The sequence below is a fragment of the Podarcis vaucheri genome, assembly GCF_965113315.1.
Source record: "Podarcis vaucheri genome assembly, chromosome: 3".
Taxonomy (NCBI): Eukaryota; Metazoa; Chordata; class Lepidosauria; order Squamata; family Lacertidae; genus Podarcis; species Podarcis vaucheri.
Window position 1 is genome coordinate 21,935,632 of NC_138761.1, and position 18,099 is coordinate 21,953,730.

At 43.1% G+C, this 18,099-nt stretch overlaps 1 protein-coding gene across 2 annotated transcripts in view; it reads left to right on the forward strand.

The window, feature by feature from the left end:
- The window catches only part of SRBD1 (S1 RNA binding domain 1), a 173,749-nt gene that overhangs the window by 138,727 nt on the left and 16,923 nt on the right, over positions 1 to 18,099 (forward strand). For both annotated transcript variants that reach the window (XM_082217414.1, XM_082217415.1), the window contains 3 exons: positions 11,863 to 11,969; positions 13,511 to 13,687; positions 17,210 to 17,362. In XM_082217414.1, the coding sequence (XP_082073540.1) occupies positions 11,863 to 11,969; positions 13,511 to 13,687; positions 17,210 to 17,362 (437 nt within the window). The remainder of the gene's footprint in view (positions 1 to 11,862; positions 11,970 to 13,510; positions 13,688 to 17,209; positions 17,363 to 18,099) is intronic.

An 18,099-nucleotide genomic window follows, 5' to 3' on the forward strand; every position in this document is an offset into this window, starting at 1 on the left:
TTGGAACAGAAGGGTGCTACGTTTTTGTTGTTCATTGCCTTGGGGAGATGGAGGAGCCACAGAAGTTTGCTAAAGGAACAACCTTTTTAAAAACAACAACAGGCAAATAATATCTAACCAGGTGGACAGAAATGATGCCATTCCTGTGCTTTTAACTGAAGTTGATTTGGTGTCAGTGTAGCTTGAGACTCACATTAGTGTCCCTATTTTGAGTCATTCACAAACTTGATCCCCAAGGATCTTACGTTGAAATCGAAAAATACAGTCATACCTTGAGTTAAATATGCTTCGTGTTGAGCATTTTCGGGTTGCGCTCCGTGGCGACCCAGAAGTAGCGGAACATGTTATTTCGGGGGTTTGCCGCTCGCGCATGCGCAGATGCTCAAAATGACGTCACGCACATGTGCGGAAGTGGCGAATCGCGACCTGCACACATGCAGACGTGGGTTGCGTTCGCTTCAGCGTGCGAACAGGGCTCCGGAACAGATCCCGTTCGCATCCAGAGGTACCACTATAATAGGGATGACCAGAAATACTACTTCGGTGATCAGAGTTTAGACATATACTCTATGACAAGGGAGAGGAGGGGGGGTTCTTTATTTTTCCTATAAATATGTCAAGTTTTGTGTCTTCCCTTAGCATGCATAGATTCACAGCAGATGTCTCCTCTCCATCTGGTACAGCTGTTATCTTTTGAATATTAGAAACTTGCGAGTGCCTCTTCCTTAATGGGTGCTTTAGAGCACTGCTCTTGCAGGTGTTAAGCTGCATGTGTTTGTTGGGCAAAGCTGCAGCACGTTGACAAGGAGAATTAATAAGCCTTTTTTTGCAAGACAGAAATATACACATAGCTTACTCCTTTCAAAGGATTCCTTGTTCCTTCTCTCTCATGCTTTGCTCACCAGACTGTTTGTACAGACAGTCAAGTCACTCCTCGGAATTACATGACAAATAAACAGTGGGGGGAGCAAGCAGTGCGAAGGAATTGAGATTGGATCCACAGTCGAAGGGTACAAGGAGCCCTCACATTGAGACGACAGGCCCCACTTCTGAAGGGGAGGTGCCACTGGGACAAGAGTTATAAGGAGGAAGGGAAAAATAAATAATGAAAATAGATTATGTGTGTGAGAGTGTATGATGGATAGATCAATAGGTAGACAAATGGACCATGAGATCTAGGTATTTGCATTTGTGATTGTATAATTTTAAAACTGATTATACAGTTTTAAATTAAATCAATTAAAATCAATTAAATTAATTAAATTAATTAAAATGAATTAAAATTATATTAAAACTGATTATGCAGTTTTCATTTCCATTTTAATTGTCTCAGACCATAGGTGCTTTTTGAATTAAACTAGAATAAAGGAGTGTATATAGCAGATGGACATTGTAACAAGTGGCAAAACTCCAGTTTTACAATGAATATCAGTGTTTTGCAGTTTATATTAACGTTTTTGGTCGGATAATGTATTAAAATGTGTCCCTGAAAGGATCACCTCTCTTAATCCTAAGGAGAATCCAATGGCCAATGTCTTAACATGCATACAGTCGTACCTTGGTTTTTGAACAGCTTAGTTTAATTTTAACCTATGTATATTTACATGTTCTCTATTGCTGTATATGTCCGTATTTCTGGTCTGTGACCATAATAAATCAATTCATTCATTCAACTGCTAGCACATTTGCAAAGCTAAGCAGGGCTGCAGTTTGGTGCCCACCCCCAAGAAAAGAAGGGACATGGACCCCCTAGGAATTGACACCTATATCTAGAAGGCACAGAATTGTACAAGGTTTGGTTCAGCAGTTTATCACACTAGGCTTCCCTCTCCAGTAGCTATTACAACTACATTTAGCGACATACATAGCCATGGACTCACCTGTGGAAAAACATGACTGGTGAATCATGAGTCGGCAAATGCGTCCTCTTTTTTGCTCTTCAAGATAAAAAGGTAAAGGTAAAGGTACCCCTGCCCGTATGGGCCAGTCGTGTCCGACTCTGGGGTTGCGCGCCCATCTCGCTTAAGAGGCCGGGGGCCAGCACTGTCCGGAGACACTTCTGGGTCACGTGGCCAGCGTGACGAAGCTGCTCTGGCGAGCCTGCACCAGTGCAGCACATGGAAACGCCGTTTACCTTCCCGCTATGAAGCGGTACCTATTTATCTACTTGCACTTAAGGGTGCTTTCGAACTGCTAGGTGGGCAGGAGCTGGGACCGAACGACAGGAGCTCACCCCGCCGCGGGGATTCGAACCACCGACCTTGGGATCGGCAAGTCCTAGGCACTGAGGTTTTACCCACAGCGCCACCCGCGTCCCATATCTCTTCAAGATATGGCAACCCTAAACCTGGCATCTAAAGTTACCTAACTTTATTTGTTTATCAAAAGTTATATACCACTTGATTGCAGTAAAACCTCAAAGTGGTCTACAATCAATGCTAAAATTACCAATTAAAAAAAAACAGTTAAAGGTAATTACACAGTGGTACCTTGGTTTAAGAACAGCTTAGTTTATGAACAACTTGGATTAAGAACGCTGCAAACCCGGAAGTAGGTGTTTTGGTTTGTGAACTTTGCCTTGGAAGCAGAAGATATTGAGTGTGTTCCATTTGTAAATTGAGTCCCCCGCTGCTATGGGAAAGCACGCCTTGCTTTAAGAGCGCTTTGGTTTAAGAACGGACTTCTGGAACGGATTAAGTTCGTAAACCAAGGTACCACTGTAAAAACATTTTAAAACAATTAAAGCAAACAGTAATAGAGATTAGAAGAAGAGTTTGGATTTGATATCCCGCTTTATCACTACCCGAAGGAGTCTCAAAGCGGCTAACAATCTCCTTTCCCTTTCTCCCCCACAACAAACACTCTGTGAGGTGAGTGGGGCTGAGAGACTTCAGAGAAGTGTGACTATGCCCAAGGTCACCCAGCAGCTGCATGTGGAGGAGCAGGGAAGCGAACCAGGTTCACCAGATTACGAGTCTATCGCTCTTAACCACTACACCACACTGGCTTTCATTACCTAGTTACTACCTAGCACATTTCATAACTTGAAAAAATAACAGTAGTTTTCAGCACTATAGTGTATAGCCAGAGGTGCCAGAAAGGTGGGGTTGATGTTGCCAGTACATTTGCAGACATCTTTGTAGCACAGAATTGGAGTGCCAACAAAGAGTGCTGCATGCTGGAAGAATGAGGTGATGATGACAACCACAATGAAGATTTAAAATTAATTAATTAATTAATTAGTAGTCCTTTAAAAAAATAATAATTTTTTTATTGAATGATTTTATGTTTCAAAAAACATTACAACCATACTACCACTAAATATAACTGAGAAATAAAAATTACATACATCAATATTTAGTTTGTTATTTGTTTTTTATCGTCTTATTTCCTCCCAAACATTCCCTACAAAAGCACACATATGTACACACACACACACACACACACAATTAATTAGTAGTCCTAATTGGATTTCTTACCTGCCCTTCACCACGAGTTCCCAAGGCAGTTTGCAGCAATTTTAAAGATACAATATTAAAAACAGTTTAAAACAAATAAATGGGAAGAAGAATAGGATTGTTTCTGAACGTACATATGTCAGAGGGCTGTGCAACTTCAGCATGTAATATAAACTATACAGGGAATGTGCTAGACTCACCTCTGTGGGGAGAATTCCACAACTTAAGCAGACTGTTCCACAACAAGCACTGGAAATTGCATAGCTGATCTGAAAAATGAGAATTGTTTAGATGAGGAGTCTTCGTGATTTTTACAGTTTCCGCTGCTTTCTGCCAGGCTTTCGTGTATCTGCTTCATAAGCCCTGTTGAAGATAACTGGGCATTGCACCATAGATCGCTCCAAAGTTTGATTGGCTCTAGTTCTGGGCATTTGACCTTCTGTTTCCAGGGAACTGAATGTTCTGCAAGATCATTGACAGCTTTGTCTATATATACATTATATAAAATAATAATTTTTTATTCATTTTCAATTACAATCCAATAGTAGCCTCATTATAACAATACCAATTTATAATAGAATTATTGATACCAATCATTCAAATACCGAATTATATAATTTAGTTATATAATTAATTAATTAGCAGTACTAATTGGATTTCTTACCTGCCCTTCACCACGAGTTCCCAAGGCAGGTTGCAGCAATTTAAAAATACTAGATTTGTGTGTGTGTGTGTGTGTGTGTGTGTGTGTGTGTTGCTAGATTTGATTATTTTCTTTAGTTCTAAAATCTAAAATTTTATTAGTTTCAATTACATTCCGGTCATAATAATAATCCCTTATACAACGACTGCAATATTAATAACTTCTATTCGCGTTGACACGTTAAATGATTTATAAAACTGCAAGTGAGGAACTCAAACTATATCCTTGTTTTTCCCGTGTGTGACAGTTATTCTGACCGTGTTTCTTCCTGTCCTTGTAAGATGCTATGTCTTTCTTTCCCTCGATTGTTGCTGTTATCCGTCATGCAATGGGCGGAGCTGGTATGCCATTGTTGTTCCAGAAATTTCTCCATCACTTTGTCCCGTGTTAATCATTGACAGCTTAGAATCCTGTGCTTCAAGTCTCTTTACTTTGGAGACATTGGTGTAGCACTTGACAACTGCATCTGGGGAGGGAGACAGAGAATAATTTCTAAACAGATTTAGGTCAAGTCATCATTTAAGGGGGTGCGTAAAAAGACTCAAAATAGTTTACATTTTTATTCCAAATTTTTTTAATGAAAGCCTTAAGTGAATGTCGATATTTTAAACTCACGGCATCAAAAGCAAAGATTGCTTGATACATGTTTCTGAATGATGAGGTCCAAATCTCAGCTGTGTTTTTTAGACATCTCCAAATTTGGCTGTGCTTGGTAGCTAATAGTTCTTTTTGGTCAACGCTTTCCTGTCCTCTCATTTGACTTCACAAACCACACGTATATGCTTTGGTTCTCCATGGCTACATTGATCACCTACAGCCGCTTTACTTCAGCCCTAAAAAATGCATGGTAGGCAAACATCTATACAGTGGTACCTCGGTTTACGAACTTAATCCGTTCCGGAAGTCTGTTCTTAAACCAAAACTGTTCTTAAACCGAGGCGCGCTTTCCCTAATGAGGCCTCCTGCCACCGGTGCCCTTTGACCATATGACTTCCGTTCTTAGACCGGAAAGGGCCCTTTCACGCTATCAGAAGCTGAACTGCCACCAAGTCGGGGGAAGCACTGGTGCTTGAAGGTGCAGGCCCAGTCAGCTGCCAGATGCTGGAATCCTCAGGAGTAAGGGGTTACCTGTGAGGAAGCTACTACTCCTGAGTAGACGAAACTCATCAGGCTGTCCAGATGTCTTGCAGCTGTTTTCTGGGTGGCACATGGTTCCAATTCCTGGCAGAGACTGCTGTTATAACATCGTTGCATCAGCTCTAGCCAGCATGACCAAATGGTCAGGGATGATGGGTAGCCCACCAACATTTGGAAGGCATAACATTGTCTATCCTTGTACATTTAAGCAATATATACCACTTCTTAAAATACAGATACTTGATATCCGGAGGTTTTTTAAACAGGTTCTTGGTGTCTGTGCTTCAGCATCTATTGCATGCAATCAGATTATCTAGCTGAATACACAGAAGAGGATTATGGTGCCTGCATGACATCATCTTCATTTGAAACATCAATGGTGTTTGGTATTATTTTGAGCTTAGGAAGCTTTCCTATCTTATGCATCTCATGTTGCTGTTCATCATGGTCATTGTATGCTTAAGTTTGATAAACTGTGATAAAGGAATGAGGGCTCGCTAGAGCACAGCTTAGGGAACCAATCTGATATTAACCACAATTTAATGAATTACAAATACGAGTCAATGGAGGCTGATGCTGGTAGCATGTCATATTTGGTTAAAATAACTTTGGAAGCGCTCAGTGGCTTACAAGATAAAACAAACTATTGGGTGAAATAATCTGGGATCTTGGCTCAAAGCCAGCATGATGTCCCGAACAGATGCATCACAAAACCACTGCAGATCAACCCAGATTTATATGAGTGACTTATAAGAGCCCCTGAGCTAAGCCAACATGGTGATTGAATTAGCTCCTGCATTTACAAAGCATTCAGGCTTCTTGGCTCTGGTGGGCCTGAGCAGTAAAGTTGACATTATTGTTGCTTCAAGTGCATGTACTGTGTATAGATAAATTTAAAACGCTTCAACTTTTTCAAAGTATGGTGAACTTTTAAAAGCAGGAATAAGTACTCAAACCCTGAAAAGGGAAAATAAAAAAATTCCTTCCAGTAGCACCTTAAAGACCAACTAAGTTAGTTCTTGGTATGAGCTTTCGTGTGCATGCACACTTCTTCAGATACTGAAGAAGTGTTATCTGAAGAAGTGTGCATGCACACGAAAGCTCATACCAAGAACTAACTTAGTTGGTCTTTAAGGTGCTATTGGAAGGATTTTTTTTATTTTGACTATGGCAGACCAACACGGCTACCTACCTGTACCTGAAAAGGGAGCAATGGGTGCCGAGACTGTAGCAAAAGGCCTAGCTGATCTTCCCAGTGGTGCTCATTGGGAAGATTTTGGTTGCCGCAGGACTGAAATGTATCTTGCATATATTTATCCCTAAGCACAGTTTACAAGGGACATGGGTGGCACTGTTGTCTAAACCACTGAGCCTAGGGCTTGCTGATCAGAAGGTTGGCGGTTCGAATTCCCACGACAGGGTGAGCTCGCTTTGCTCAATCCCTGCTCCTGCCCACCTAGCAGTTTGAAAGCACGTCAAAGTGCAAGTAGATAAATAGGTACCGCTCTGGTGGGAAGGTAAACGGCGTTTCCGTGCACTGCTCTGGTTCGCCAGAAGTGGCTTAGTCATGCTGGCCACATGACCTGGAATCTGTCTGCGGATAAACGTCGGATCCCTCGGCCTATAGCGCGAGATGAGCGCACAACCCCAGAGTCGCCCACGACTGGACCTAACATTCAGGGGTACCTTTACCTTTACAGTTTACAAACGTACTAACATTTGCATTTGGTCCTATTCTGATATCTTGGCATTGTTAATTTCATTTGGAAGACAAAAATGTAGCATACAAAAGCAAACCCCAGCTAATCAAACTCTCCAATACTATCTGGAAGAAAAAGTCCTACAGACTGCTTCAGAGCGCCCTCAGGTGGGACAGCAAGCAAGCAAGAACCCAGGTCACCCAATGAAGATGGATTCAGGACAAACAAGAGGAGGTAGTTCTCCTTGCAGCACATAATTCAACAGTGGGATTCGCTACCAGAGAATGAAGTCTGCTAACTCAGACATTTAAAAGGGGGAGGGGGATAGGCAGATTTATGGAAGGTAAGGCTATTAGTGGCAGCTAGTCCTGATGGCTATATATTCTCTCCAGTATCGGAGGCAGGGGAACAGCAGCATCAGAGGACTCTTGCCTTCACGTTCAGCATGTAGACCAGAGCTTTCCAAACTCTGCATCACAATGTTAGTGCATTGCCCAAACGCTCCCAGTGCTCCTCCTGGGCCTGGAAAAGGGTTAGTTTAACCTCCAGTAAGACTGAATTGGATGTGGGTGGCCCTGTGGGTTAAACCACAGAGCCTAGGACTTGCTGATCAAAAGGTCGCCGGTTCGAATCCCCGCAATGGGGTGAGCTCCCGTTGCTTGGTCCCTGCTCCTGCCAACCTATTTTTTTAAAAAATAATATTAGATTTCCAACAAATTAAACACAACACTACAAAAAACCAAAAAAGAAAAAACATACAATACAATACAATACAATACAATACAAAATAAAAGAAACAAACAAAACAAAACAAAAACCATTTAAAACACAATCCAATTTCAACATCTTATCTTTCTTTCCCTTATTTCCTCGACCTCCTCTCACCTCCCTTTTTGTATTCCACTTCTGTTAATTGTTTCAGCAATTCCTTTCCATCTTCCTCTGTTTTCTATCCTATAATTGTATTAACACATTCTAACCATATTTTTCCCTTTAAAGCTCTATTAATCTATTTATACTTAATTCCTTATAGCATTTCTACTAAAGCCATATAACTTCATTCCAACATTTTTCTAACATTCATTAATTTTACAGTATTTCTGTAAATAGTCTTTAAACTTTTTCCAGTCTTCTTCCACCGACTCTTCCCCCTGGTCTCGGATTCTGCCAGTCATTTCCGCCAATTCCATGTAGTCCATCCACTTCATCTGCTATTCTTCCCTGGTGGGTAAATCTTGTGTCTTCCCCTGCTCCTGCCAACCTAGCAGTTCGAAAGCAGGTCATAATGCAAGTAGATAAATAGGTACCGCTCCGGCGGGAAGGTAAATGGTGTTTCCGTGCGCTGCTCTGGTTCGCCAGAAGCGGCTTAGTCATGCTGGCCACATGACCCGGAAGCTGTCCGCCGGCTCCCTCGGCCAGTAAAGCGAGATGAGCGCCAGAGTCATCCGCGACTGGACCTAATGGTCTGGGGTCCCTTTACCTTTAAGACTGAATTACTCTGTCACAAAATGATACACGGCTAAGATTTACATGGGAAATCCAAAAAAGATGCAGTATAAACATCGGAAATTGGGAAACACTGGCCTGCGAGCGCTCCAATTGGAGAATAGCCTCAACCAAAGGCATCATGGACTTCAAAGAAGCATGAACTGAGCACGAAGGGAGAAACGAGCTAAGAGGAAGGCAGATTTGGCAAATCCACACGGTGATCAATTCCCGCCCAGAAACCTATGTCCCCACTGTGGAAGGATGTGTGGATCCAGAACTGGCCTCCACAGTCACTTACGGACATACAGTTAAGACCATATTCATGGAAGACCATCTTACTTGCATACGAGTGATCACCAAAGAGGAAGACGACATGTCTAAAAAGTGTCATCAACATGACAAGTTTGGAAAGAGATCTGATGTAGATTTTGTGTCTGATCCATGGGTTCTGGTTAGGCCTTTGGTCTGGTCCAGCAGGGCTCTTCTCGTGTACTTATGCAGATTTTATTGTGTTTTTAGGAAGTGGTCATTATACAATTTCAGTGAAAAACTTCTTGAACTATTTAGTCTCATACTGAGCATTAACACAGAACAAAATCATACGTGCTAAAAGCTAGTTGTGGAGAGAGAAGAAAAAGTAATGAGCTTAATGAGGAACATCAGTTTGTGGAGGAAATCAGAAAAGCCCTTGCGTACCCGGGAAATGTGTTTGGGAGTGCAAATAGGGCTTTTGGATCTTGTCCACTGTGTGTTTTTACATGTCCTTCTCACAGTGATACACAGAATGGGGCCCTCACTGCCTCCTCCACCTTTTATGTCATGTAAAATTCTATACCACACTTCAGCAAAGAACTCTCAGAGTGGCTCACGTATTAAAGCAATAAAATAGCATATATTTAATTGGTAACAGTGTTAGAAAAATGGCACAAAGGCTGGGATCCAAAGAGGCCTGTTTGCACGGAAGGGGCGCTCATAGCATCTCACATCACAGAGCATGTTCCTGCTTCAAGAGTAGCTTTTAGGGGGGAACAATTAGCTGCCCGGGGTGGGACGGGACTAAATCTGTGGTTTGTGTGTGATATTAATATATTCTTCTGCTTTATGTCTGTCTTGCTAATTACCGTATTTTTCGCCCTATAGGACGCACTTTTTCCCCTCCAAAAATGAAGGGGAAATGTGTGTGCGTCCTATGGGGCGAATGCAGGCTTTCACGGAACTCTCGCTGTGGAGAGTTGCCTGCATGATGAAGCCATAGGACGCACACACATTTCCCCTTCATTTTTAGAGGGGGAAAAGTGCGTCCTATAGGGCAAAAAATACGGGCTCCCGCTGCTTGCGGAGAGTTGCCTGCATGCTGAAGCCTGCGTGCGCTCAGCTCAGCACGTCCAGGCTTCGCGCACCTCTCAGCAAGCAGCGGGAGCACTCCCACGGCTTGCAGAGAGCTGCCTGTTTGGGGGCTGGGGTCGGGGGAAGCTCGAGCTTTCCCCGCCCCAGCCCCGCACCTGGGGGGGAAATAATTTCCCCCCCTTTATTTCCCCCCAAAAAAACTAGGTGTGCCGTATGGGACGGTGCGTCCTATAGGGCGAAAAATACGGTAATGCTGCACCACTCCTACTGAAACCTGGTTTTGTCCAGCTTAATCACTAAAAGGTAAAGGGACCCCTGACCATTAGCTCACCCCATCGCGGGGATTCGAACCCCCGACCTTGTGATCGGCAAGTCCTAGGCTCAGTGGTTTAACCCACAGCTAGGGTGCATTTAATTGAGGGAGTGTCACATTTTAATGGACCAAGCTGTGAGTTAAGGAGGCCTGCGTCCATTTTGTTTTCCTGTATTGCTCTATCAAGCAATGGGGAAATAAATACGAGAGATGACCTTTCATTCTAACAATTACTGGTATCATTTTTTAAAATTATTATTACATGGGGAGAGGCCACAGCTCAGTGGTTGAGTATGTGCCCAACCCAATTTCAGTCCTTGGCACCTCCAGGTAGGGCTGGGAGTGTTCCTCATCTGATAATCCTGGAGAGCTTCTGCCTGTCAGTGTAGAGACAATACTGAGCTAGATAAACCAGTGGTTTTACTCCCTATGTTCCTAAATGGTGTCTCCTGCTTCCTTCTGTAGGGACGCGGGTGGCGCTGTGGGTTAAACCACAGAGCCTAGGACTTGCTGATCAGAAGGTTGGCGGTTTGAATCCCCACGACGGGGTGAACTCCCGTTCCTTGGTCCCTGCTCCTGCCAACCTAGCAGTTCGAAAGCACGTCAAAGAGCAAGTAGATCAATAGGTACCGCTCTGGTGGGAAGGTAAACGGCGTTTCCGTGCGCTGCTCTGGTTCTCCAGAAGCGGCTTAGTCATGCTGGCCACATGACCCAGAAGCTGTATGCCGGCTCCCTCGGCCAGTAAAGCGAGATGAGCGCCGCAACCCCAGAGTTGGCCACGACTGGACCTAATGGTCAGGGGTCCCTTTACCTTTACCTTTACTTCCTTCCGTGGGACAAAGAAGTATCTGTATTGTGGTCCTGATGATATGCAGAGTTATTTAAAAGTAATAGGTTGATGATATGCAGAGTTATTTAAAAGTAATAGGTTGATTAACTAAAGGGCAACATCCCAATCCGTCACTATACATGCACAACATCATGTGGAACACTGCAGGTGGCCCAACCCATTTAAAGAAGCTGGAACCACACCTGTCAGGCTGCATCCGATCCTCAATTCCTCCTTCCCCAAAGTTGCTCCTGCTGCTTGATCTAGCTGGGAATAATTTGTGTATCAGATGGAATTCCCCTTGTAGTGACCCAAGCACATGTACAGCCATTCGTTGGATCAGGATGCAGATTATTATTTATTGGCAGGTTTTGCAGTGAATAATCTACTAAGTATTTTGCTATCCAAGTATGTAGCAAATTTGGAGGGGGTACGCATAAGTAAAACCAGTACATTGCAGTAATTCCTTCTTGCAATGATTCCTTCTGTCTTCATTTCCATTATATCATTTTTAGAGGAAAAACACGCAAGTGCTTGCCCAGTAATGGGTCTTTGTTTTGAGAAGAAATAGGATAGGCTTTCTGTCATGTGCATAGCTCCTATCTGGAGTTCTCGCAAACTGTTTTTAAAAGGAAAGGACAGCTTGAAAATAAATTCAAGGGAATAACGCTAGCTCTGCAGTATGAGCAGTGGCAGTACATCAGATGTGCATCTCCTGGGCTCTTTCACGTGTTGATATTATACCAGCAAATGTTTTATTAAAATTGCCATTCTCTGGAATTCTCATTTCTGTGTGGTTTCCGTATTTCAGTAATCCGATATTGCTCAGTTATTGTTGGAATTTTTTTTTGTCTCTCCCCTCTCCCTTGCACCCCCAAATCTTGCAGCATGACGTATCTCAGACCCTGCTCAAAGCAACCCTAGACAGCGTGGTGGAGGAATGTGTCAGCTTTGTCGGAGTTGATATTAACATCTGCTCAGAAATATTATTAAGGTGAGCTTGGAAGACTTGTGTGTTTCAGTAACCACATGGAGTTGGATCAAATGGGTTCAGAGGTTCAAATCTGCCATGGCTCCCAAATGAGACCAGTGGCTTGAATCCTCACGTTTAACACTTAAGAGAGAAAGGGTCTGTTGTCCACAGAATGTTTGTTGTTCTCTTCTTCTGTGGGTGCAACTCTCCTTTCATTAACAGTTTCCCCTTGCGTTCTGAGAGGCCTTAAGCCTGTAAGATATATTGAGAGAGTAGAACTGAAACGGATGTGCTTATTTTGTTTCATTGGGTCTACTCTGATATCTTAGTTTAATATCAACCCTGTGTCTAGCTAAAGGGTCACTGTTTTAACAATACACAGAGGAAAATAAAGTTCTGAGCCTTTTCCCAAGCCCACTGACCACACTCATTACCACATCCCTTATTCTGCATACTACAATAGGGTTGGGTTTATATCCACTGCCTTGCGGGACATCTTCAGGAGTAGAAAAGGCTAAGGAGTAAACACTACACAAATCCAGAGTGGAGTCCCTAAGTCAGTTGGATGGCTCCTAGTATGGCCTCCTTCCAACAATTGCTGCAGCCAAGCTGGTGCCAAACGTATTGCTCTGCTTTCCTTTGGACCACATTAGTGAGGCCGAGAGGAGGGTCTTGCCATCTGGGCAATCCAGGACTCCCATGCTCACTGTCCAGGCTTGCGCCCTGGAGAGGTCGCTTTGGTGATGCTAATGCAGCTGTTTGATTTCATCCCTGGAGGTGCACTCCATCGTCTCTTGAGACACATGGATGCCAACAGCAACAGGGTGGTGGGTTTGCTCATTTTCCATGTTGATTCCTGCATTTGGAGGGAGAATCTGTTTTCGGTTCACATATTGTCCCTGGGGAAGGTGGGATACAAATAAAATTTTATTATTATTTATTATTATTATTATTATTATTATTATTATTATTATTATTATTATGGCTCATTTATTTTCTCACATAGAGCCGAACTTCCCACTATGGTAAACATGATTTTTACACACACACACACACACACACACACACACTTTAACTGGCCATTTTTATTTTGAACAAAAGCGGGTCTCTGTTCTGCCCTCCTCATTATCCTGTGCATTCTTGGAAACCAGAGGGGAGCTTGTCACATCCAGAAAGGGAGATTCCCAGGATTTTTCAGCAGTCTCTTCCTCCCCTCCACCCCCGCCTCAGCCCTGGAATCTGAACTGCTCCCTGCCATTGGTTCCTCCTGCTCACTAAGCCCTGTTGTACCTTCAGTATCCAGCGCCTCCTCCCAGTCTCCCCACCACCTCCGACCTCTCTTCAGTGTCTCACCACCAACCCCCAGGCTCCAAGCCTCCCCCCTCTGGGATTTCCCCGGCTGGTGCCTCCCCCCACTCCTTTGTCGTCCAGCCAGTCCCTGACATCTGTACAACAAACAGAATTCACATTGTGCCTTTGCATTAGTCATTGCTTAATACTTACACAGGTGATTCAATGCTTACACTGATGTGTGGGTGCCTTCTTCCCTCCGTCCTTCTTAGACATATTGCAGGACTGAATGCCAACAGGGCTAAAAATATAGTTGAATGGCGAGAGAAGAATGGAGTGTTCATTAATCGGGAGCAGCTCAAGGATGTTAAAGGACTGGGTCCAAAATCCTTTCAGCAATGTGCTGGCTTTATCAGGATTAACCAGGAGCACATCAGAACTCACTGCAGGTAATGTATTAAGGTGTGATGTGGACAACAGGTTACAGTTATTACTTTGCCACCTACTTGTTTAAATGAATGTAGAGAATCACTCATCTTCCAACGGGAGGCAGAAGCTTAGTAAAACAAATTAAAAGGAAGACAGTAAGTTGGAAGTCGTCTTTTCCCATGGCCCTGAGAGAGGGTAACCTGGTTTCTTTTGAAACTGCCATATTACTAGTATGCCAATGTTTTATAGAATGACAATATGGCATAGGGGCTGGAGAAGGTATGGGGAACATGTGGCCCTCCAAATATTGCTGGATTACAACTCCCATAATCTCTGGCTGTTGGCCCTGCCGTCTGGGTCTTTCTCTGTCCTTCTAGCACTATTTTGATCTTGGCAGCTGCAGACATTCTCTGGCAAATTGGAACTGTGTGTCATAATAAAACTTCCCCATCCTTTCCAATGGAAGAAACCCCAAACGAAAGTTCAATTAAATTTTAAGTAGTGCTGTAATGCAATAGCAACTCGGCTGAACTCGGTCTGGAGCTGAGCATTGGGGCTCACTCCAAAGGCTGACCCCACCCTGAGACATGAAGATACTTTGAAGGCCAACTTCAAAGTACACAGATTAGATGTTAAAACCTTTGAGCTTGCTTCACCAACCAGCTATAGATGGAACGGTCTGTGTTATGAGCCCATATCTATGTTAGAGGAGCAACTTGAGTAGTCTCTGCAGGAGAAGGGACTGCCAGGCCAGCGCTATATACTTTGGCCCACAAGCTGATACACATGTGTTTAATATACGCAGTCATGTCTGCCAATCTCAGATTGGACTTGTATCTCGTGTGAGAAGCCATAAAAATTAAGTAAGGATGCAAGTTGGAAATAGCTGCACATCCATTCGTTGTAGCAGAGTAATAGTAAGGAAATAAAATCAAGTACTGCCATAGGAAAACTGTGTTTGTCTTTCATCATGAAGAAATATACGTTTGGCTACATATTACCTTAATTAACAGTTCATTAATATTTTTTATTACAAAATATCATGAGGTTTAATAGGTCACAGCTTGCTTCTTCAGACACAAATTGCAGCTTAGCATCTGAAGTAGTAGATAACCACCTACAAAAGCTCATGCCATTTTCTAATTTAAAAAAAAGATGATTAATGGTTAATCTCAAGGTGCCATCAAACACATTTCTCTTCAAGTAAGCCAAGCTTTTCTGTGCCATTGTTTTGGGCAAAAAGCTCTCAGAACACCCTAAAACAACTGTTCAAACCATCAAGTCAAAAAGTCAACAATTTGACTCAAAAAGAAATGTGTGGAAAGGAAAGGTTTTGACCAACCAAAAGAGCTGCAATAGTGCTTTGCATGCAGAAGGTCCCAGGTTCAGTCCCCAACATCTCTAGGTAGGGCTGAGATAGCCCTGGCTTGAAAGCCTGAAGAGGCTCTGCCAATCAGTGTAGACGATTCTGCACCAGACAGGCAAAAGCTCTTAACTTGGCACGAGGCAGTTTCCAATGTTCCCTAAGTATCAAGGAATGGTACAAAACCCAGAGCCATTTGGGCTAAGGAACTGCCTGAGGAAGTGCAAGAAAACATATTATTACGAATTTCATGTATGAATCACTTCCATGAGTCACCCCAAAGTGATTTACAATGTAATAAAGTATATATATTTGTAAAAAAAGCCTAACACAATTATATATACAAACACACACAGTTTAAATCAACAACAGCACATATATAAAATCCATTCATGTCTAATGGACATGAATCCCAGACGCCAACTGGGATAAAGTTCTCCACCTTAAGGACCATCTGATTCCTTATGCTCCACCTCGATCACTGAGATCCTCTGATAGGGGATTTCTGGTGGTTCTCTACACCCCTGAGGTTTGGTTGGCATTGACTAGGAACTCCTTACCAGTAGAGGTTCAGCAGGAACCACTCCTCCCATCTTTAAAGTGTCTTTTGCAAACTGTTTGTTTAGACAGGCCTCTGCTGGGTAGATTTTCTTTTTCACCAATCAGTATTTACTGGTGTTTTTATGAATGTTTTCTGCTGATTTTATTCTTATATGTTGTATACCACTTTGATATATATAATGAAAATGCATATTTGAAATTGGTGAATAAATAAGTAAATCTAGAAGGCTTGCTAAAAATATATGAAGCTGACTTGTCCTCTTAGAGGTCCTTTGCCCACCAGCCCAATAATGACAACTCCGTCTAGATGGGGTGAGCTCCCATTGCTTTGTCCCAGCTCCTGCCAACCTAGGAGTTCAAAGCACACCAGTGCAAGTAGATAAGTAGGTACCGCTGCAGCGGAAAGGTAAACAGCATTTCTGTGTGCTCTGGTTTCCATCACGGTGTTCTGTTGTGCCAGAAATGGTTTAGTCCTGCTGGTCACATATGACTGTCTGTGGACAAACGCCGGCTCCCTCGGCCTGAAAACAAGATGAGCACCACAACCCCATCATCGTCTTTGACTGGACTTAACCGTCCAGGGGTCCTTTGCTTTCCCCTTTACTCCGGCTAAAAGTCGTTCTTCAGGACTTAGGTGGAGGGCTTCCCAGTCCTTAAAACTTGTTTAACGAACATAGGACTAATAATAATAATAATAATAATAATAATAATAATAATAATAATAATAATTTATTTATACCCTGCCCATCTGGCTGGGCTTCCCCAGCCACTCTGGGTGGCTTCCAAAAGAATATTAAAATACTATAATACATCAAACATTAAAAGCTTCCCGAAACAGGGCTGCCTTCAGATGTCTTCTAAAAGCCTGGTAGTTGTTGTTCTCTTTGACATCTGGTGGGAGGGTGTTCCACAGGGAAGGCGCCACTACCGAGAAGGCCCTCTGCCTGGTTCCCTGTAACTTGGCTTCTCGCAGTGAGGGAACTGCCAGAAGGCCCTTGGTGCTGGACCTCAGTGTCCGGGTAGAACGATGGGGGTGGAGACGCTCCTTCAGATATACTGGACCAAGGCCGTTTAGGGCTTTAAAGGTCAGCACCAACACTTTGAATTGTGCTCGGAAACGTACTGGGAGCCAATGACTAAGACCACTGGTCTGTGCAACTCATTAGTGTCTACAAAACTGATGGCAGCTGTCCAGGGTTTCAGAGAGAGGTCTTCCTCAGTCCTACCTGGAGGTGCTTAGGGTTGAACAAAGCAGTGTTTCCCCCACCTAGGTACAGTGCTTTAGCTGTAGATTGAACCTCAGACATTCTGTACCTTCAAACCATGCTCTCACCCAATGGGACTTCCCCTAAAATGATGTTTCTGCCCAGGTTTGCACCGGACATCTTTCTAGTGAGTCTGACATAATAGCTGCCATGCGATTAGGACATTTGTGGGTTTGCTTTGGTCAGGATTTCCAAAGGTTTGTTAATTATGAAATTCGCTTTCACTCATAAGATCACATTTCCTTGGCCCCTTGTAGTGCTAGCACAGGGGGAGGTAAACACTCTTTTCAGGGACACTCTTTTTTAACGGCAACTCCACATTTCTCTTTCTCTTCCATCATTTTGGACATCAGTCAGCAGGGTGAGCTTGCTGCTGAGGGACATAAAACAGCTGCAAACGAGAAGCAGGGTAAGAAGAAAACCAAAGCGGCAATAAACATCATTCGACGGCCAAATCCTTTGGATCAAACTTGCATCCACCCAGAATCATATAATATTGCAATGAGGTAAGCAATAATACAATGGCTCTACAGTTAGCACATTAACTTTTCATTTAGGAAATGGTCATTTTTCTCGGATAATGGAAAAATCAGGGGAGCAATACATTGACTTTAATAAGTCTTGTACTATAATGACGGCAAAGTTAAAGGTCTTCAGTTCTGTTTGGCGTCCTTTGGCACACACAAGGCATTCCTTCACCCATACGAAAGAAACCGTTGCTGCTTATATGAATCCCCCTGTGTATGTTGGAACTGTCACATTGACTGGGGCTAATGGACCAGGGTCCTAAATGTTAAGTTGTTTTGCGCAGTGATAACTTGCTAACCTTTCTGGACGGTGACACACATGTGCTCCTTGTGTTATTTCCATGTCAAGCATAGATTGTAATATCTGTGCAGAAATGGCACCCTGCCATATCATGTTATTGCTGTATCAGGTGTTATTATCCCAGGGATAAAGCGGAAAAGAAAGGAAGAAAAATAAATTTGAACCCAGTTTTGCAACATCATGAAGAGACTTGGACTGAAATTAGCTGTCACCAAGGAAGGACTCAGTTCAAAACACTGAGCTCAAAACGAAAGCAACAGAAATATTTCCTGCACCCAGAAGTTTCTCTCCTTCCCTTGTTCCTTCCTTCCCTTGTTCCTTCCTTCCTTCCTTCCTTCCTTCCTTCCTTCCTTCCTTCCTTCCCCTGCAATTGGTGCCTTGCTGGTTTCCCTTTCGTACTCAGTGGTGTTTTGTC